Source organism: Pan troglodytes, chromosome 9 (assembly GCF_028858775.2).
Source record: "Pan troglodytes isolate AG18354 chromosome 9, NHGRI_mPanTro3-v2.0_pri, whole genome shotgun sequence".
Classification (NCBI taxonomy): domain Eukaryota; kingdom Metazoa; phylum Chordata; class Mammalia; order Primates; family Hominidae; genus Pan; species Pan troglodytes.
The window spans coordinates 95240022-95262531 of record NC_072407.2 but is presented as its reverse complement, the minus strand read 5'-3'; the positions used below and the strand labels follow the sequence as shown (position 1 = coordinate 95262531).

At 38.6% G+C, this 22510-nt stretch overlaps 1 protein-coding gene and 1 long non-coding RNA gene across 3 annotated transcripts in view; one reads left to right on the top strand and one right to left on the bottom strand.

Moving 5' to 3' along the window:
• The window catches only part of SLC36A4 (solute carrier family 36 member 4), a 275950-nt gene extending 256925 nt beyond the window's left edge, over positions 1-19025 (top strand). The window contains exons 12-13 of one of the 2 annotated variants that reach the window (XM_054662606.2): positions 7460-7585; positions 18906-19025. In XM_054662606.2, the coding sequence (XP_054518581.1) occupies positions 7460-7585; positions 18906-18934 (155 nt within the window). In that variant the 3' untranslated portion in view covers positions 18935-19025. Of the gene's footprint in view, positions 1-7459; positions 7639-18905 lie in introns of those variants that run through there. The other variant, XM_024347383.3, reaches the window with a different exon arrangement.
• LOC129136461 (uncharacterized) lies at positions 7425-10696 on the bottom strand. Its single transcript, XR_008538118.2, has 2 exons — positions 10588-10696; positions 7425-7569 (listed from the first exon to the last, which is right to left on the bottom strand). It is a non-coding gene; the product is annotated as an uncharacterized LOC129136461 (long non-coding RNA).
• Positions 19026-22510: the final 3485 nt, after the last annotated feature.

Sequence of the window (22510 nt, the reverse complement as noted above, 5' to 3'; positions counted from 1 at the left end):
TGGCTTCCAGTTCCATCCATGTCCCTACAAAGGACATGATCTTTTTCCTTTTTATGGCTGCATAGTATTCCATGGTGGTATTCCTTTTTATGGCTTCACAGTATTCCGTTATGTATATGTACCACGTTTTCTTTACTATCATTGATGGGCAGTTGTGTTGATTCCATGTCTTTGCTATTGTGAAGTGTGCTGCACTGAACATACTCATGCATGTATCTCTATAATAGAATGATTTATATTCGTTTGGGTATTTACCCAGTAATGGGATTGCTGGGTCAAATAGTATTTCTGGTTCTAGATCTTTGAGGAATTGCACGCTGTCTTCCACAATAGTTGAACTAATTTACATTCCCACCGACAGTGTAAAAGCATTCCTACTTCTCTGCAACCTCACCAGTATCTTTTATTTCTTGACTTTTTAATAATTGCCATTCTGACTGGCATAAGGTGGTATCTCATTGTGGTTTTGATTTGCATTTTTCTAATCAGTGATGATGAGCTCTTTTCCATGTTTGAATGAATGTCTTCTTTTGAGAAGTGTCTGTTCATATCCTTTGCCCACTTTTTAATGCGGTTGTTTTTTTCCTATAAGTTTGTTTAAGTTCTTTGTAGATTTTGGATATTAGTCCTTTGTCAGATGGATAGATTGCAAAAATTTTCTCCTGCTCTGTAGGTTGCCTGTTCACTCTGATGCTAGTTTCTTTTGCTGTGCATAAGCTCTTTAGTTTAATTAGATCCCATTTGTCATTTTTTGCTTTTGCTGCAATTGCTCTTGGCAATTTCATCATGAAATCTTTGCCTGTGCCTATGTCCTGACTGGTATTGCCTAGATTTCCTTCTAGGGTTTTTATAGTTTTGGGTGTTAACATTTAAGTCTTTAATCCATCTTGAGTTAATTTTTGTATATGGTGTAAGGAAGGGGTTCACTTTCAGTTTTCTGCATATGGCTAGCCAGTTCTCCAAGTAACATTTATTGAATAGGGAGTCCTTTCCCCACTGCTTGTTTTTGTCAGGTTTGTCAAAGATCAGATGGTTGTAGACGTGTGGTGTTGTTTCTGTGTTCTCTATTCTGTTCCATTGGTTTATGTGTCTGTTGTGCATTGGTTTTTAAAGAACAGTATGGTTTCAAGTTTCCTTGTAAAGGTAGATTTGTTTGATGGCTTAAAATGTGAGGGAATTGGGTCTTTTGGTCGTCAGTTTTCTGATGCCATGAATCATGAGACTAGCAGGTATTGATGATAGAAACTGAAGCTAATATGTCAGCCTTGCCGAGGAGTTATGAAATAGTTTTGTTATTCTCCATGCTGGATCTCTGTGCAAAAGGACAGGGACTGGCCACCAAATGCCCAACTTGCACTTAAGGGATAGGAAGGGTGTGCTGGGTGTGGATTGAGGGAGAGCAGGTCTAGAGTCGAATAAGAAAGTAAAGTAGACCAAAAAGAAAAAAAGAGGTGGGTGGGCAGTGCAGAAGTGAGCACTTCAGATCATGGACCTGTAGTGTCTTCTTATCTTTGTAGTTCCCACACCCAGCAGTACCCCACAAGAGCACAGAATAAGTGCTTGAAAATCTGATCTTGTCGCTTTCTTAAATCTATTGTCTTCTCCAGTCTTGGCTGTACAAAGATTTAGCTCTTTAATGTGATACCATAGCTGGCCTCACTCCCTGTCTCACCCCAAAAGTTACAGCAACACCAAACTGCTGCCAGCACCACAAGCACACTACACACTCTGTTTCATCTGCATGACTCCAGAACCTTCTCATACTAAAATGATTTCCTTCTCGCTCCTCCATTTTTTTCCTGGTCAATTCTTAGTTAAGATTCAGTTTAGGAGGCTCTTCTACTAGGAAGCCTTCACATACAACCTTACCTGTACCTGGAGTGAGTTATATATTCCTTCATTTTTTTCATTTCTTCTCTGCCCTTCCCTAGACACTATGAGCTCTATGAGTAAGGTAGTTTGATCAATTATGTTCAATTCTGAAAATACAGTGCCTAGAAGAATGTCAGGCACATAGCAGACACTCAAAAAATTTTGTTGAATGAATGAATGAATTGACAGAAAAACCCATATTAGAGCTCTGATACTTAAAAATCGCCAGGTGCAGGGGCAAAGCCATGCTTTCTGTGCTGTCTGTCCTCTGCCCCTATGTCTTTTTGTTGAATGAATGTGACCGACCTTTTCCACTTTGTATGCTAGTTCAGCAGGCTACAATACTGTAAAGCAAAGACATCCACATCTGAGTGTCTTACGGAAAATCATATGAATCAGACAAATCTTAAAAACATATTCACAAGTAATGTACGTGAAGTCTGTAAGAAGGAAAAGATTAAAAACCCTCACAGCCCTTTCTGTTTTTATATTTTACATGAGCAGATTAAATTTTGGAAATAAATCAGTTATACTTTCTACTCATTCTTTGTAAAATTAGATGTAACCTGGACTGCAAGTGATCCTTTTCTGTCTTAAGAAGACAAAAGCATAACACCCAGAGCTATGTTTCTAAACTTTTGATGCCTAAAGGTTCCCTGCTTGTAAAAGAATCATCTATTCAGTAGTTTTTTGTGGATCTTCTCACGAAAGAGGGCATTCTCTGGCTGTTCTGAGAGCCTACCTATTGTCTGAGTGCATTCTGGTATATATCATAAACAGAACCCAACTCAATGCAAAGCAAGAATGAGAATCTCTATGTGTTGGGAAATGTGGCCTGACCAAGGTGGCCATTGTATAGAAATAGCTCAAAAAGTAACAAACAAGAATCGCAATATCTGGAAATGGGAATTATGTAACTGAAAATGCATTTGCTCCAGCGCATTGCCTTTCATGAGACATTGCTCAAGTATGTTGTTTGCACATACAGCAGAGTGTGCTCTCTTGGGGGGTCGGGGGGGGGGGGGAAGAAAGAAAAAAAGAAAACCTCAACCAGCATTAGTACTTTTCAGTATAAAACAGATACATTTTGCCACTGGAAGAAGACAAGGCATCAATATTACACTTTGCACAACAAAAACAGATCTGGATCACCCTTTTTAGGATACACTTGGAAAACTAGCCACCCAGTGTTAATGGCTGGTATTATACTGAAACGAACTGCTGGAAATCACACATAATCAATGATGCTCATCAAATGCATACTGGCAGAGATTCTGCTTTTTAGCCACTGTTGTATAGATATAAACTGCTTAATGACTTCTGGTTATTATGATACAGAAAACCCAAGCCATAGGAGAAGATATTTTCTAAAATTAAAATTGCTTTGGAGGCACTACATAGATGGGAAAAGATGTGTTGTACTCAATTCTGACAGAGGCCCAGATTATTGCAAGGTTAGGAGAGTAGCCCCTAAATGCAAATCCACACACTAATTGGTTTTCAGAGGTTAACTAGCAGTCTACCATAGTACCTCCTGACTGAAATATGATGTTCAAGGAAATAGTGAAAGTAATAATTTGGATCATCTTGCAGCTCTTGAGTGTACACCTTTCAACACATTCTGCCAGAAGATGGGCAGTGACTACAGATACATTTTTTCCTCTCTGAAAAAAAATGTTGGTTGCCAGAGGGAAACATCCTAGGACCTGAAAAATCATAGATGGGAAAATATTTCCATGACACTGATAATGCCAGTAAGGACCGTTTCTATCACTTCAAATGTGGTGTATCTCAGCAATAGCCTTAATTATCTTGACAAGCCAGAACTTATCACTTCGGGGATAAACTTTTGCCAATTTCCAATGAAGAGGATAAAGGGTCAGGATTAAAACAAAACAAAACAAAAATGCCTCAGTCATTAGGAATTCGACTTATCCCCAGTATTTGATTATTTTCTTTCTCATTAGAGAAAACAAAACAATGAAATCTTGGGGATGCTTAAAAAATACATCAAGATGCCACAATAGAACATAAAGAATTGCTCTACAGCGTGGTCCCCAACCTTTCTGGCACTAGGGACCAGTTTTGTGGAAGACGATTTTTCCACAGATGAGGGCAGAGGGTTGGTTTTGGAGTGAAACTGTTCCACTTCAGATCGTCAGGCATTATCAGATTCTAGTAAGAGGCGCACAGCCTACATCCCTTGCATGTGCAGTTCATGATAGGGTCCCCGCTCCTATGAGAATCTAATGCTGCTGCTGATCTGACATGAGGCGGAGCTCAGGTGGTAATGCTTGCCAGCTGCTCACCTTCTGCTGTGTGGCCTGTTCCTAATGGGCCATGGGACCCATGCTCTACAGAGTGCAATGTAATGAGAGTAGATTAGGAATTTGTCACTAAGCCCAAGTAAAACCAAACTTCCAGGTTTTGATTCCGTTGTGGACTTAAAGAGTTTTCCAGGTACTACTCACTCATAAATTTCTCCATTCATTCCCTGTCCATGTTTGAGCTGGACTGAGATAACATTATGATAACAGAATTATCAGATGAAGCCCTCAATCACTTGCTGACATTCCTAATGACCTATCATTGTAATTTTGAATTATTTAACTTAGTAGCAATAAAGAGGCAGGAAAAAAACATACTGCATGTAGAACCTACTGCTTCAATTATTGAGCCAAAAACCTAGTGAAAGGTTAACAGTGAGATCAGCCATCTTCCACTGACACGAAATAATTATTCTTACCTTTAATATTACCTTCAGTTTTTATAATTTAAATACATATCATATATCTTTCTGTTCACTTAATGGTCCAAGAGTCCACTTAACAAGTACTAAGTGGTTTGGGGATAACAAAAATATGAGAGGTTGGTGCTGATGAGAGATTGTTGGTGGAATGAATGAGTCTGGGAATTGTCTAGGCTACACAATGCCTGAATGTGGTGAAAGATCGCCCTCAAATGGTTTTTCCTGGTTGTGTCTAGGGACGCTGGAAATGTGTTGAGAACAGGTGCATGAGTGGGAGTGTTACATGTCCTAGGATTTGCATTTGGTGAAAACAAATATGAGGAAGATTAATCTTTTGAGACTTAATATGTATGTAATAGAAATGATTACATTGGTGTTAAATAAATTACATCATCAGTCATGTTTTAATATTGAGACAGAAGGGCAGTGGGTCAGAAACCTTCTAAATCTGCAGAAGGATGCAAATAATTTTTATTTTTGACAAGAAGATTCACTTGCCAAAATTTTAACCCAAACTTAAAATATTGCATTTCCCCCCATGGTATTCAGGGCATATTCTCTCAATGGTTACTCTGATAGAGTTCATTGATATTTGTGAAAAAAGAAAGAAATGGAAAAAAAAACACCCTATTTTTGGTATCTACATATTTTTGTAAGTCTGGGGCTGGAGATATTTCAACAGCAAGAAACAGGAGAGAAGTTTCCTAGACACTAAGTCTGTTCAACATTCTTCAATTCAGCCCCATTTTCAAAATTAATTAATGAAATTGCATCTTGATGAATAAGGCTGATAGGAAAAAAATTGTTCTCATGGTGTATTAATCATGACAATTAATATAGCTGCTGCAACAAACCACCCCTAAAATCCTAGTGGCTTAACATAATAAAAGTTTATTTTTTTCTTATGTCACAATGTGCTGTATTATCAAGCTCCTTGCCTCCACATAGGGATGCGGGATCCTGGCTCTTTACACCTGTGTCACTACCATACTGAACACGTGGCCTCTAGGGTCCCCATAGAAGATGATGAAAAAGCACAGGCAATCATGCATGAGCTCTTATGGCTAGGCCTAGAAGAAGGGTACATCACTTCTACCCACTTCCGGTTACCTAGAGCCTAATCACATGGCCCTATGTTATTAATTCCAGCGGAGACTGGGAAATAGAGTCTGTGTGCCCAGAAAGAGGAAATATTATTTTATATTAAAAATCAATTATGCTATTGCCTAAGATCCAAAAAGCATGTGAATTTTAATACTTCAAAGAAACTTTTGAGTTTAAGGATTCCAGCTGAAGTTATACTACAGAATCCTGAGAACCCACATTTGCACTCTGCCATCCTAAGAGGCATCTTTGGTAAAGAAGTTTGAGAAGTTAGTAGCGATGGGCTCAAACTGAGCTGTTCACACATTTTCAGTCATCAACATTAGAGAGCCAGAATCAGGTACACAATTAACAGACAATGAAATTTCTTCTCACACATTCCCTCCCGTCATTCCCTTAATGAAGAAAATGACTCATGAAGACTGAAACAGATGAGATGCTGATCTTATTAGCGCTGTGATCCAAACCAAGCAGCCTCAATATGGGAACCTAAAAAGAGACAGTAATTGAGGACTACATTATATTATTAAAAAGATAGAAGGAAATCCTGTCATTTGAGGCAACTTGGATGGAACCAAAAGACATTATGTTAAGTGAAATAAGCCAGGAACAGAAAATTAAACACCACATGTTCTCACTCATATGTGGAAGCTAAAAAAGGTGATACCATAGAAGTAAAAAGTAGGACAGAGGATATTAGAGGCTGGGAATGGTAGGGAGAAGGGAGGGATAGGGAGATATTTGTTAAAGGATACAAAGTTACAGATAGGAGAAATAAGTTCTAGGGCTATATACCACTGTAGGATGATTATAGTTAATAACAACATATTATGTATTTTCAAATACCTAGAAGGGTATGGAGCATTCCCAACACAAAGAACCAATAAGTGTTTGAGATGATGGATATGCTAATCTACCTAATCTGATCACTAGAGAGAATATATATCAAAATCTCTATGTACCCCATAAGTATGTAAAATTATTATTTGTCAATTGAAAAAAATTCTTTTAAGGTGGAAGGAATTCATTCAGTCCGTTCAGCTTTTAACATTTGAAAAAAGAAAGGAGAAACTTTGGCAATGGAGAGGAATATGAAATGATGTCTCACATGTATTTTGATACCGAAATTTGCATGCACTTTTTCTCTTCAAACTTTAATTGACAAAATTAAGCAAGCATCATACAGGAAATGCGGCCATGGAAATAAATTTAAAAAGGTCCTTCAAAGCACAGCAAGGTGCCAATAAACATTTGATGAATTGAGGAACAGATGCAAAGAATAATAGTGCAGTACTGACAGCTTCTGAGTACAGCACTTTATCATTTTTCATGAAAAGGATAAAGTCAGGCTGGGCGCAGTGGCTCATGCCAGTAATCTCAGCACTTTGGGAGGCCAAGGTGGGTGGCTCACTAAGGGTCAAGAGACCAGCCTGGCCAACATGGTGAAACCCCATCTCTGTTAAAAATACAAAAATTAGCCAGGCATAATGGCAGGTGCCTGTAATCCCAGTTACTCTGGAGGCTGAGGCAGAAGAATTGCTTGAACCTGGGAGGTGGAGGTTGCAGTGAGCTGAGATTGTGCCACTATGCTCCAGCCTGGGCAACAGAGTGAGACTCTGTCTAAAAAAAAAAAAAAAAGGATTAAGTCAGTCATTAAACTTACTGTCTTGAGTTTCCATACTCACTTAAAGAGACTTAATTTCTGGAAGTTGAAATACCATTATTTAATTACAGGCCAGGCACAGTGCCTCATGTCTTTTATCCCAGCAATTTATGAAGCCGAGGGAGGAGGATCTCTTGAGGCCAGAAGCTCAAGACCAGACCGGGCAACACAGACCTCATCTCTACAGAAAAAAAAATGTAATTATGATATGGCTGTAAGTAAACAGTTACTATAAGTTTCATATTTTTAAGTAAAACGCATAGTCTAATACAATATTAGAATAAATATCTCTGGACATAATGGGTAAAAATGAAAGCAACAAAACCTTTAGAATAGGGTGCAGATCCCTCCAAATCACAGATGAAGCCCTATTCCTTTGTGCTCAATTTCAACATCAATTGCTGCTTTAGCTTAGTTACCTGCTCACACTTAAAAAGCATCAAACTTAGGAGGTGATTCCATGATCATTTTAATTCCCATCAATTATGCTCCCTTATTTCTGGGGTTTTCCAGTTTCAGCCTATGGTTTCCAAGCTGGGTAGTTGTCATTGTCTTAAATTAATGACCCTTCTCTGTGGGAGCACAGGGTGGCACTAGCAGAATGAAATGGTGATACTCATGCTCGCTTCCATTAGCTTCTCCCAGCGGAGAATTTGCCTCCTTTGGCAGCCTAAGTTTTAAAATGCTGTCTCATCCTTCTCTTTTGTATCTTTCTTGTTAATTTCATCCTGTTCCCTTTCCTCTCTATTGGTCTCCATTAATGGAGGTCCAATGCACAGAATAAAATAATCTAAGAATTATTCCAAATATGTCCAATAGCTACTCTGCCAATGGTTGCTGAGAGTTGCCACCCAAGCATCATTATCTACAGGACTTTAAGAAGCTCAGCAAGACTTAAGGACACTTGACTTCTGTGAAAATGAGCAAAACCAAAAGTAACTAAGAATACAATTTCTTTAAAGTTTATAAAGAGTTTCAGTGTCTTCCCTCTTCTTTTGGACTTAAGGAAACATTTTTAAAAACAAAACTCCCATTATTACCTCAAATTTGGCTTCATAGAGCAATAGAATGGCAGATTATCTCCTAGATAATTCATAAGGACAGTTATCTATTACATGGTATCTCATTGCTCTCCTTTAATAGAGTGGATCTGCTACAGATAATAAACAATAAAAACAAATAATTATAGGGCTCTATGGGTGCCCTTTAGATGGGTGGGGCCCTTTATACATAGTATCTTGTTGAAGTCTTACTTACTATATGAGGGAAGCAGCCTTATGATCCCAATTTACAGAAGAGGAAACTGAGACTGAAGAAAGTATGGAGATATGCTGGTAAGTGGAGAAGCCAGGATAGAAATCAAAGTACGACCAACACTAAATCCCATGACCTTAACCAATTTATTACTTATTATATTTCACTGTTTCTCTGTGCGGGGAGATGACACTGAACAGTTAAGGATCAAATTAATTATCATCCTATGGCATTATTTAACTTTAACAATAATAGCTCTTGGATGATGAAGCAGTAAATTCTTTGGGTGATTATGTGAATGCTTCCAGGATGTTCTAGTCGCCTTAAAAATGTCGGAGGGTAAAAGAAAGGAGACAAGCTCAAATTGGAACAGGTCAGATGTAAAAAAGAATTTCTCAAGAGTACAATAAGTATGGAAATGTTTTACTGAGAGATGGAGTATGTTATCTTGAGACGCCTGCAAGAGATTTAAAGATTTCAGCTCAGGGCAAGATGAATTGGCTAAATTACTTCTGAAAGTCTTTAAGGGTTTTCATTATTAAGAAAAATTCTGAAACAAAATCCAGATGTCTAAAATGTGGCAGTTATAATAAGGAAAAACCAAACAATCCCAAATCTCCCTGAATGTAAGAATTATTTAGACAATTTAGATTTTGATAACATTCTATTGCAATTAAGACCCCCAAATAAGAATAAAAAGTCACTGTACAATGAGAATTTCAATGTCAATTCAATATGACTACAATATTTTGGATATATATGTGTGTGTGTATGTATGCGTGTACACATATATCATTAAAATCCTTCCAAAGAATATATATATCATTTAAATGAAAACTTCTAAAAATGTAATGATTATATGAGTTGCATGTTCAGAGATATAAAAGCAAATCAAATGATATTTCAATTTTGTAATATGAAAAAACTTAAAGCAGTACTACAAATAATATAGTTTCTAAAGTCCCAATACAATGGATTTAACTCATTTCAACCTCACAAACATTGAGGGAGCTGCTACAAATTGTTAATCTCTACGTTAAGTGCTGAGCTTTCATCTCATGATAAATGGTGGGTTCAGCACACATTTGCCTCTTCTCTTTCGTGAGTCCCCTTTGAAATAGCAGTAGAGATATCAAAGGGAATAAATGCATTTTAGCAAAGAGAATTGCAGGAGAGTCATCAGCAAATAAAAGATTCCTGAAATATTATAAACTATTGAAAGTATGCAAATAAACAGAGTGAGCATGAAGGGGCTACTGTGGGAATGGGAGCCAATCCTCTCAGCTGAACTCTGGGGAGCAGTGAGCCCCAGACCTACAGATATGGAAGCTAGAAGTGAGATACAGGGAAATTAATCATAGGTCTATCCATGGAAAAACTATGCCCATTCACCCCACTCCCCAATTCTAAAAGCTGAGCTAGCTTTAAAGAATTAACACAAAATCCTTTACAAATTATTTCAAAGAAATAGAAGAGCAGATAATATGTCCAAACTGATGCAATGATGCCAGACACCAAATACCTTATACTAAAACCAAATAAAGACATCACAAAAAGAAGGAAACTACAAACCAATATCCCTTACGGATATAGACACAAAATACTCAACAAAATGCTAGAAAACTGAATCCCACAACATGTAAAAAAGTTATACGCCATAACCAAGTGAGATTTATCTCAGGAAGGCAAGGTTGTTTTAATATCCAAAAATCAATTAACATGATACACCATATTGATAGACTAAAAAATGAAAACTATAGTTAACAGATTCAGAAAAAGCACTCGACAAAATTATATATCCTCTTATGATAAAAATTCTCAACATATCAGAAATGTGATAAAGCACACCTGCAAAAAAAATCTATAACTGACATCATGCTTAATGGCCAAAAAATGAATGCTTTCCCCTTAAGATCAGGAAGAAGATAAAGTTGCTCATTCTTACCACTTCTATTTAGCATTGTGCTGGAAGTTCTAGCCAAGGCAATTGGACAAGTGCTGTAGACGAATGTTTGCTTGTATCCCCTCACCTCCCAAATTCATATGTGGAAGCCTAAATTCCCAGCGTGATGGTATTTGGAATTGGGGCTTTTGAGAGGTAATTAGGTCACAAAGGTGGAGCCCTCATGAATGGGATTAGTGCCCTTACAGGAGACAAAGAGACCAAAGCTCTCTCTCTCTTGTCACCATACAACAGAAGACAGCTATCTGTGAACCAGAAAAATGGCATTCACCAAGAACCTGACCATACTGGTGCCTTGATCTTGGACTTCCAATCCTCCAAAACTGTGAGAAATAAATGTCTGTTATTTAAGCTACCCACTCTACAGTATTCTGTTATAGTAGCGCTAACTGACTGAGATAGAAATAAAACGAAATAAAAGACATTCAGATTGAAATGAAAGAAGTAAAAGGATCTTCATTTGCAGATAACATGACCTAGAATGTAGAAAATCCTAAGGAATCTAACAAATTACTGTTGGAACCAATAGATGAACTGCTGGATACAATATTAATATTCAAAAATCAATTATATTTCAATAGAGTTGCAATGAACAATCCAAAATGAAAATTACAGCATTATTCACAATAACCAAAATGTGGAAACAACCCCAATGTCCATTGACAGATGAATAAACAAAATGTGGTATATACATATAATGGAATATTATTCAGTCTTAAAAAGGAAGAAATTTGGCACATGCTACAACATGGGTGAACCTTGAAGACCTTATGCTAAATGAAATAATTCAGATAAATTCTGTATGATTCCACTTATATGAGGTATCTAGAGTAGTCAAATTCATAGAAACAGAAGGCAGAATAGTGGTTTCCAGGGGCTGGGGGGAGGGAGAAATGAAGAATTATTGTTTAATGGGTACAGATTTTCAGTTTGGGGTGGTGAAAAGTTCTGGAGATGGATCATGGTGATGGTTGCACAGCAATCTGAATGTATTTAATACGACTGTACACTTAAAAATGATTAAAATGATACTTTTATGTTATATATGTATTTTTACCATAAAAAATTGTAATTAAGAAAACAATTCCATTTATAATCACATCAAAAATAATAAAATACTTAAGAGTAAATTTAACAAAAGAAGTGCAGAGCGTATACTCTGAAAACTATAAAACATTGTTGAAAGAAATTACATAAGACAAATAAATTAAAATACATCTCATGTTCATCGATCAAAAAACTGAATATTGCTGAATGACAATACTCCACAAACTGATCTACAGAGTCAACATAATTCCTACCAGAATTGCAGCTTCTGCTTTGCAGAAATTGACAAGCTGATCCTAAAATGTATCTGGAAATTCAACGGATACCAAATAGTGATGTGGTGCTCATTGGCATTCCTGATTCCTCCTCCCTTGTCTCCATCAGGGAAGAGCAGAACCTCCCCTCTCACTCAATGGCAATGAGGCAGTGTAAATGGATGCTCCAGATTCAGCAGGAAGTAGATTCACCAGTGGGGCCAGAATGGAAGCTGAACTTTCATCCACATCTAGACTTGTACACTATACCTAAAAATGGTGACTGCCTGCAAAAAATAAGAGTAAATAGGATCCAGGGCCTCACAACATAATATCAAACTGTATAGGATACAATAAAGACATCACTTGCCATTTCAAGAGCCTCAAGAATCGCAATTTGAATAAGAAACGACAATCAGCAGATGCCAGCACTGTGATGGCATAGATGTTGGCATTATCTAACAAGGATTTTACCCCAGCCACCACGAAACAAGCAATTATGACTGCATTTCAAACAAGAGGTAAAACAAAAAGTCTCAGCAAAGAAATAGAAGATATGAGGAGAACAAAATAAAAATTTTAGAACTGAAAAAATGTAAGAACAGATATAAAAGATTCACTGGATGGACTCAATAGAATAATAAATACAACAGAGGAAAGAACCAGTTAACTTGAATGTGGGCCAACAGAAATGACCCAATTTGAAAAACAGGATATATTAGACAAAAAAGAAATGAACCTCAGGGACCTGTAGAACTATCTCAATAGATCTAACACTTGTATAATCAGAGAGCCAGAAGGAGAGGAGAAAAAGAGTAGGGCTTGGAGTATTTGAAAAGATAATTCAAACTTTTTTGAGCAAGACATTCCCATTTAAAACATTGAAAAATTTCAGAGACCTTTCCACCATAAATGCCATAATTTTAATTTGTATCCACAGGAACCAATACAAATAGCAAAAAACTGCAATACATTTAATGGTGCTTTTGATAAATTTGTTTGTGTTGCCACAATTACCTTGGGAACTGGCAGGCATGAGTAGATATATGGAATATTTTCCTCAGCCTTCCAAGCAGCATTTGTTGCATACCATGGTTTGCTGATTCCATGACATAACTAACTCTCTGACTTCTGAGGATGCTCACTGGTTCATTCATTTGCTCATTCATTCAATAAGTAGCTACTGTTCCCTTACTCTCACCCACATATCGGTAAGTGCTGTTTTACAGAGAGATTTCTCCATTGAAGGCTGTTGTCTGGCAGTCCATGTAGTGTGTTCTACTCTTCTGGGAAGTAGCTCGTCTTGGCACTGGCCCACGTAAGCTTATCATTGTGCAGCCTGCTGTAAATCTGGTGAGGTCATAGTTGGCCTTTCTTAGTATTGCTTTTTGAAGTGCGATAAATTTTCTTTATTGTAAAGCAATTTTATTGTAAAGACATGAAACTTTCCATAGCCCAGCTTACTAATGGTTGGTTTTTGTTTTTGGTTTTTTGTTTTTTACAAAGCTTTGTACTTTAACCATTAACCAAAATCCCAGCGTCATTCACAGTGAATCTTTTAAATATGGAAGGCCCTTCCAGTTCCCCATGACAGTTGCTGCCTACTTTGGCTATTACCATCTCTGTTGAAACCACTGTCAGTAAGTTTAGCCAACATGCATGTGAGTTACTATCAAATGAATTGGAAATTTGGGTGAAAGGAACTGGTTTCTACTTGGATTGGATTTTAGGCCAGGATCTTGTTGTTCTTAAGTGGTAAGTATTTTGTCCCATCTTGCTGTGCTGACCAAAATGGCAGAACGCCACATCATTACTGAAACAACAAGTCAGTGCAAGTTACTAATTAACTGAAAATTCGTGACTAAAATTAAATGTGATGTCAAAGAATAATTTTCAAAAAATGATAGAAATTATGACTTTCAGACATAAAATGAACACATGTCAAAGTTTTTATTTAACTCATATGTGTAAATTTTGATGCAGTAAAGAAATATTAAAATGAATTTGCAAAAACAAAGTGTTCTATCCATAGAGCAATAGTCAGTTTTATCCCAACTGGACACACCTAATTTACATTCTTACAGACAAGAATTGTTTGCACTGCTGTCAGTGTGCTGCAATTTAACTTCTGTCTCTACAGAATTGTAAAAGAGCCTAGTCAAAGTCACCCCTAGATGGAATTAAATAATTCCTGGGGCCTTCAGCCTTTCATTGAAAGGATATCCAATAATCTCTTTTCCTCATTTTAAAGTCTTATATTTTTCTTTGCAGTGATAAAAGTGATAATTCTGCCTTAGCTCAGTTATGGAAGGCAGAATAAGGAAGATACTTATTAACACCACACAGAAAGAAATCACATATCTTTTACGGCTTATGCTTAGTTTTTTTTTAAATACATTGACAGAATAATGAAAACATAACTATTAATAATCATGAGGAGTCTGTAGATATTACCTCACTGTCATTATCTAAGATAACAAATGGAAATGTAACAACTATTAACTAAAGTCAAAATGGACACTCATAGTAAATATGTCTTTTGTTTATGCACAAAGAGTATACACTCTGTCAAATAAAAATAGATTTTTTTAAAGATGTGAAATTGATCCAATCAGTTCTTTCCTCCTTTAACAACAACAAAAATACACTGCCAGGTTAGTGAGTCAAACAAGAGAAGTCTAGGAAGATGAATGGGGAAGAGAGGCTGTTCTGGTTTAATGTAAACAGCTTAAATATGATATTCAAAGGAGTCTGAGAAGCAATTTCCTTAGACTGTTAACTTATTTGCTTTAGGATTAATTTATTCTTTTTTATTCAATGCAAGTCCAATGCATTTTAATTTTCAAACAGTAGTATGTCCAGCAGCATTTATTATATGTTCTTGCTATATGCCCAGAACCATGCTAATATTATCGTCTATCATTCAATACTGTAAAAACAATGCTATTATTACAAATCTAATTGCAGTCAGGTATTCCCTAGGCTTCAACCATGAGTGGAGGGGTGGCAGGAGCTAAGATCAAGGCACAGCTTTTGATCTCAGCTGGCAAGAAAGGAAAGTGGGTAGGGCAGGGCTGGTGATTGCTTACTTCTTGGACTCAGGGTTTCACAGAGCATCAAGATCTAATAAGCTATGCTTCTTCTGTTACCACTCCTCTATCTCTGCCTCTCTCTGCTTCTGGCACCATCTTTTCCTTCCTGTCCAAGCTCAGCAATGACATCTCCATCCTTCCCTGAGCTCTTTATCAAAATTTCCAGTGCCCTTTTGATTGCACCAGGTATTAGATAGGAATCCTTTGGCATTAGTCCAATTGATGATCTTCTGATCCTTTCTGAGAGGTTTGAATTTTTATAGAAGATATTTGATAACAAATCTCAAATTGTTCATTTTTTTAAACTTGTTATTTCTTCTTTCTTTTAACCATTTAGTCAACAAACATTTTGAGTACCTACTACTTGCTAGGTGTTCTAGGTGCTAGGGGCAATCTTCTTCCTTCATAGGTCTGCTGCTTACCTACTTGCTAGGGAACTGATGGGGAGCCATTTCTCCTTTGGGAAACCTGGGTCTAGCACTGATGAAAGAAAGTTTCATGGTTGCTTGTCAACCCCATCCTCCAACCTGGGAGTGCCACAGAGGCCAGTGCAGAAACCAGGTTCTCAGGGTTTGTGTGAGGGACCGAGTCTCTGGAACCTGGACTGGGGGAAGGCCATTTACTTTGAAGAGCAGGGGTTGGACCTGCTGGGAAAGGGGCCCCTTTTTCTATGAGCAGAACTGAACTGGATTTTTCATTTGCATTTCATGGGCAGCCTTGCCTTCAATGTCACTGATGAGGGAAATATCACATGGGATTTCTCAGGCCTCCTCCCCCTCCTTCTCAATGTCCCTCAAGGCAGCACCCACTCCCATTTGTTTCTCTCTTGGGTGGGAAGGTACATGACATGAAAAATGCTGAATCTCACATCAAGATGTCTTTCAAAAGATGAATGGGCAGATTCTTAGTATCATCTCAAAGCAGGCAAGGCAAAGGCAGGATATTTATGAGGTTTTGGAGTGTAGTTTGAGTCAGGCCTTTTGTTTCAGGGGACTTGATTAGAATCGGGTAATCTCATGACATATTAGGGTTAGTGGACAGAATGAGGCAAGGGTTTTGGAGACAGTCTTGGACTGTAAACCATTGTTTGAGACTATATTGTAGTAGACATGGACTATGAATAGTCTAATGTTTATTTAAATAAATTTTCAGGATATTCTTGAAATGGATAATAAAGTTATTTGCAACTTTATCTTCCATGGCAAGAGTGTCCTGGAATAATAAATCATATTGATGAAGACAATGGATAATAAAATCATGTTAATGTAGACAATAAGCCCTGTGGGTACAGATAATTTCAGTTCTCAAAGATTAATGGCAACAGTTACCATTTATTGAGTGGCTACTGCAGTATGTACTGGGCTGGCACTTTTAAGTTGCAATGGTCCTCTATTTTCTTCTGTCTTATTTTTTCCTCATAAATTAAGCAGGTGTCAGCTCTGTATGCCTTTAGATGCTTGCTATTCAAACTGTGGTCCTGAGACCTGCAGCATCATCAGTATCACCCGGGAGCTTGTTACAAATGCAGACTCTCAGGCCCCACCACAGACCTACTAATTAGAGTCTCCATTTTAACAAAATTTCCAGGAGAAGGGTGTACATATTAAAGTTGGTTAAAGTTTTGGGCCATTTTTGGCAGAATGACATTAAAAATAAAAATTTTAGTTTCAGTTTAGAAACATTAAGGACATCATGTTCATTGGCATCTAAGCTTTTGAACTATACTTTTTAGTATTTCATAGACATTATCTGATTTAATCCCTACAACAACCTATGAAGTAGGATTTTATGGATGAGAAAACAAAGACTCACAGTGATGAAGCATCTAACTCTAGGTCACATCATCAGTATTAAGTGATAGAGCCAGGATTTGAATTCTGGTATGTCTTAACACAAAAGCCAAGGTTCTCAACCATAATGCCCTGCTGCCCCCTGAAGACTCTCTAGATGAGAGTTCCCCACCATCACACCTAGACTCCTGCCTTCATCTCCTAACAGCTCTACACATATCTACATGGTGCCTTCTCTACCTCCTCCAAGCCAGATGTCTTGCACAATCCAGACCAAATCCAGACCACTGAGTACAATCTGTTTGACCTTCAGTCCACTGTCATGGTTGATATGCTTCTTCTGGATTGATGACAGAAAGTAGCCTCCCTACTTCTCAGACATATTCAGGCATAGGAATCTCTTCCCATGACTACCAATAACTTAGATTTCAGTGTACACCGCCATCCTTTCTCTCTTCCCCAGAAACACCACCATCATTTGCCAGCACAAATGGAAAACAAACTTTCAGGACCCTCTATATGGAAAAGGGCATAGGTGAAGCCTCCAAACCCTGGCCTCCATCCCTGGTCTGGGGATGAAGAAAATCCCTAAAAAATCTCTCACTCTCCCATCTATTATGGTTGCTTCTAGCACTATTTGCCTTTATCACCACCTATAGGATCAACCTTGATATGCTCAAACGCCAGAAAACTCTACACTTGAAAGTCATGTGGATGGTAGAATACAATAAAAGCACTACTAACCTTTCAAACACTGTGTTGATGCTGGTTTCCTAGGCAGGAGGTTAGAAAAGAAAACTCCAAGGGAATGATCTTTTTTCTTAATCTTTCAACTTACTGTAAGAATATAAATGATCACTGTTTTTCAAGCACTTAGCATCTAGAATGGGATCTTTATTTTTTCTTTCTGAAAGACAAAACAGAACCAACAAAGTGGTCTAGGAAAAAAATCCTTGCACCCAGAAATCCAGAGAAAATGACGTAATCTCATTGGAGTACAGGTGAAAGAGGACTTCTGAGAGGGCCAGGCAAGGTGGCTCATGCCTGTAATTCCAATGCTGTGGGAGGCCGAGACTGGAGAATTGCATGAGGCAGGAGTTTGAGATTAGCTAGGAAAACATAATGAGACCCTGTCTCTACAAGAAATTATAAAATTAGCCAGGTGTAGTGGTACAGCTGCAATCCTAGTGCCTGAGGCAGGAGGATCACTTGAGCCCACGGGTTTGAGTGTTATGGTGAACTATAATCACACCACCGCACTCCAGCCTGGGTGATAGAGTAAGATCCTGTCTCAAAAAAACAAAAACAAAAACAAACTTCAAAGGAAATCCAAGTGTAACTGCTTGAATGGGTCCTCTCTCAAATTCAGGTGTTGCCAATGTGACACTATCAAGAGGTGGGGCTTTAAGAGGTGATTAGGCTATGAAGACTCCTCCCTCATGAATAGGATTCGGTTCCCATATAAAGGGCCTTGAGAGAGGGAGCTCCTCCCTTTTATCCTTCTGCCTTTTGCCATGTGAGGACACAGCACTCCTCCCCTCTGGAGAATCCAACATTAAGGTGCCATCTTGCAAGTAGGATGCATCCTTCACTAGACAAGCTGAACCTGCTGGTCTCTTGATCTTGGATTTCACAGCCTCCAGAATTATAAGAAAGTAAATTTCTCTTCTATAAAATACCCAGTCCCAGGAATTCTGTTATACCAGCACAAACAGACTAAAACAGCTTTAAAGTGTGATTAGAGCAACAACCCTGACTAGGGTCAGTAATTGGGATACTCTGTTATCTCTATTGCAAAGTTACTGCGTAACTCCAGGTGCACCACATTTTAGCATATTCCCACTTTGGCAACGTGGTGGTGGTGGTGGTGAAGGTGTCCAGACAGAGGGGGCAGTAAGAGGAAAAAGCCCTAAAATGGCTGGTATGTTTAACATAGGTTTCTTTAACTCCCCACAACCTGTAGCCGGTACAAATAGGTTCACATTAGCATTAATTCCCTCATTTCAATGGCTCATTTTAGTTCTCTGCCTATGCTTTTCACTTATTTTCAGATGTCTCTAGAGATGTCTTACACGCACGCAATAATGGTCTTCTGTTTCTCTGCTCCACCTTCCTAGTTGGTGTCTATCACCCACAAGCCACTTAAGGAAAATGCTTTTCCTCTGCTGTGACTGCTGTTGTCCTTCATGAAATAAATACTGCCCAGCCCAGGAAGCAAGCTTCAGACACTCCGAAAGTCACAACACCCTTGAGATGCCAAATGACAATGTGTTCTGTAAATCAAACGACGTGACGGAGGTAAGTCTCAATCATTTTACAGGTTTATTTTGCCAAAATTGAGCATGTGCCTGACAAAAAGGAACACAAAATCACAGGAACATCTGTGATCCGTGCTTTTTCCAAACAGGGTTTGAGAACTTTTGTATTTAAAGGGGAAAGAGCGGGCAGTAAGGGAAAGTGGAAAGAAAAGGGGGTAGGGTAAATAAAAGAGAAAAGCAATTGCATTCTTTTGAAGCTTTGATCAGCAGTCACTGAATCCATATTTTACATGTGAAAGAAGCGGGTAGAGGAAGAGTCAATTATGCATTCATCTGGTGTGTGGTTAATCTACATTTTTACGTAAAATAAACAGTAGATAACGCAGTCAAACATGCATTTGTCTTAAGTGAGGGAAGGATGACTCCTAATCCTGTCTTTGTCCCATACCTGTGAAGATAATCTGTTAATTTACATTGTCTGGGTGAAATTCAACAGAATTGTTTTAGGGTAAAGATCTTGGGGCCCACAAGGAATTTCCTTGTAAGCAAATTGTGAGGCAGGACCCTTGGGGAGGTCAGTAACCTTCTTTCTTTTTATCAATCTATTTAGGAACAAAATGGAAGGCAGTTTTGCATAACTCAGTTTTCAAGCTTGACTTTTCCCTGTGGCATAATGCGTTTGGGGTCCCAGATTTTTAGTTTCCTTTCACAGTGTTGTGGGACTTTTCCTTAGTTCAGCTAAAGGTGAGGTCCTTGTCACACGGCCACAAAATTTAGGGTCGCAATTTGAAGGGTGAGCAGGGCAGGGTTTATTGGGTGAAAAGGAAAAAAGGGAAACAGGGACCCTCTGCAAAGCCAGAGTCCCTGCTAGTGCGCTTCCAGCCTCTCAGTTCCCAGGTTCCACAAAGGAAGAGGAGGGGCCAGTCTCCTCCCCACTACAAACAGCACAAACTTCTGTGGCTCCACCCAGGTGTGCACTCCTCCCAGTGCATAGGCTGGTTGGAGTTTTGCCAGGGAGCCCTTCCCACCTAGCAGTTTCAACAGTTTTCTCCAGAACTTGTTAGACTGCTAAGCCACACCATATTATGTGCAGAAATGGGAATAACATCCCTTTCCCCCAATTTGAGTGGTAGGCTGTATTGCATAGTGTTTAAGAGCATGGGTTTGGAGGACAGAGATAGATTTTATTTATCTGACTCTAAAATATAAATTAAAAAATCTATTTCACAAGGTTGTTATGTGGATTAAATTAGTGGCACAGAAAGCTGTAGATAGTGCAGCTCACTCTTTTCTGGACTTCATTAAAGTTCACTTTCAAATGTTTGTCTTTAACACTATCTCAGAGGCCTGTAGAAAAATGCCAAAAGGAAATGAAAAGTTATATCCACACAAAAACTTTTACTTGAGTGTTGATAGTGGCATTATTCATAATGTCTCCAAAGTGGAAACCACCCATATGTCTACCAACAGACGAATGGATAAAGTATGATATAGCGCTGCAATGGAATATTATTTGGCAATAAAAAGAAATGAAGTACTAAAGCATGATATATACAAAGATGAACCTTGAAAACATCATGTTAAGTAAAAGAAGACAGTCATAAAAGTCACGTATTGCATGATTCTATTTATATGAAATGTCCAGAATAGGCAAATTCACTGAAAAAGAAAGTAGATTAGCAGTTGCCTAGAGCTGTGAGAATGGAGAGTTGGGGATGATAACTAAGGTATGAGAGATTTCTTTTTGAGGTGATTCAAATGTTCTAACTTGTGGTGATAGTTGCACAAGTCTGAATATATTAAAACCATTTAATCATATACTTTAAATGTGTGAATTAGATGATTTGTGAAGTAATGTTACCGTAGGTAGCTAGTCAAACATGAGCAGGGCAGGAGAGAGCTTCCCCCAACCCCCACCAGGAATGTCAGGTGACCGTCAGGTGATGGTCAGGCAGTTGTTAAGCTATCTCTCTAAAATAATAATTGGTTGCAGCTGGTGCCAGGGAACGGCAGCCTCCCAATAGATAGAAACATCTAAAACTGATGATCAGCAGCTTCCCAATAAGCTCTCAGGAGTTGGGCAAGTGGGCTCAAGCATGCGCACTAAGAGGGAAAGTGGCAGATGACCTTTGTTTAGGAACACTGGATTGGTAAGGGGAAAATGCCTCAAGTGAGCATGCACAGTGTGCATGCGGCCCCTCCCAAGTGCTAGCAGGCCACTGTACATGTGGACAGCCCGCCCCAAGGGAAGAATCAGGGGAGAAGTAGTGCAAGACCCCGGAAGAATGCCAACATATAAAACCCCAATCGAAAGGTTAAACCGTATGCTTGATCTCTCAAGTTGCCCGCTTGGCCCTCTTCCAAGTGTACTTTACTTCCCTTCATTCCTGCTCTAAAGCTTTTTAATAAACATTCACTCCTGCTCTAGAACTTGCCTTGGTCTCTCACTCTGCCTTATACCCCCTCAGTCTTCTGAGGAGGCAAGAATTCAGGTTGACGTAGACCCATATGGATTTGCCAGTGGTAACAATAAGAAATATACAGTCATCCTTCAATATCTGTGGGGGATTGGTTCTGGAATCCCCCCTCAGAAATTAAATCTATGATGCTCAAGTACCTTATATAACATGGTGTGGTATTTGCATATAACCTATACACTGCCTCCCATGTACTTTAAATCATCTCTAGATTCTTATTACAATGTAATGCTATGTAAATTGTTGTTACACTATATTTTTAAAATTTGTGTTATTTTAAATTGTTGTATTATTTTTTATTTATGTTTGTTATGTTTATGTTATGTATTATGTTTTCCAAATATTTTCATTGAATTTGCATTGAATTTACAGATGTAGAGGGCAGAGGGCTGATGGTACATTTGGTCTTTGTCTTAGGTTTCTGGAGGTTTCTGGCACACAGTTCCTAAATCCCTTAAAATCTCTAGAGGCATAAGGGTACTGTTTGTATGCTAATGAGATGATGGGTGACTGGTGGGTGGGGGGCGGGGAGGGGGGGCGGTCCCTAGACAGCTTCAGGTGGGGGCTGTTCACCAGAAAAACCTACAAGTGATTAGAGATTTGGAACTATCAGCTCCACTCACAGACCTCCAGGCAGAGAGAGAAGCTGAAGATGAGTTAACCACCTGTGGCCAATGATGTAATCAGTCATGCCTGTGAATGGAGCCTCCATTAAAACCTCCTAAATGAAGTAGTTCAGAGAGCTCCCGGGTTGGTGAACACATCAGGGATGCTGGAAGGGTGATGTGGCCCTGCTCCCATACCTTGCCCCCTGCATCTCTTCCATTTGGCTGTTCCTGAGCTGTGTCCTGTACAATAAACTGGTAACGGTAAAGTTCTTTCTCAGTTCTGTGAGCCATTCAAGCAAATTATAAAACTCAAGGAGGGGGGTCCTGGGAACCCCTAGTTTATAGCTGGTCCATCTGGAAGGCCCAGACTTGTAATTAG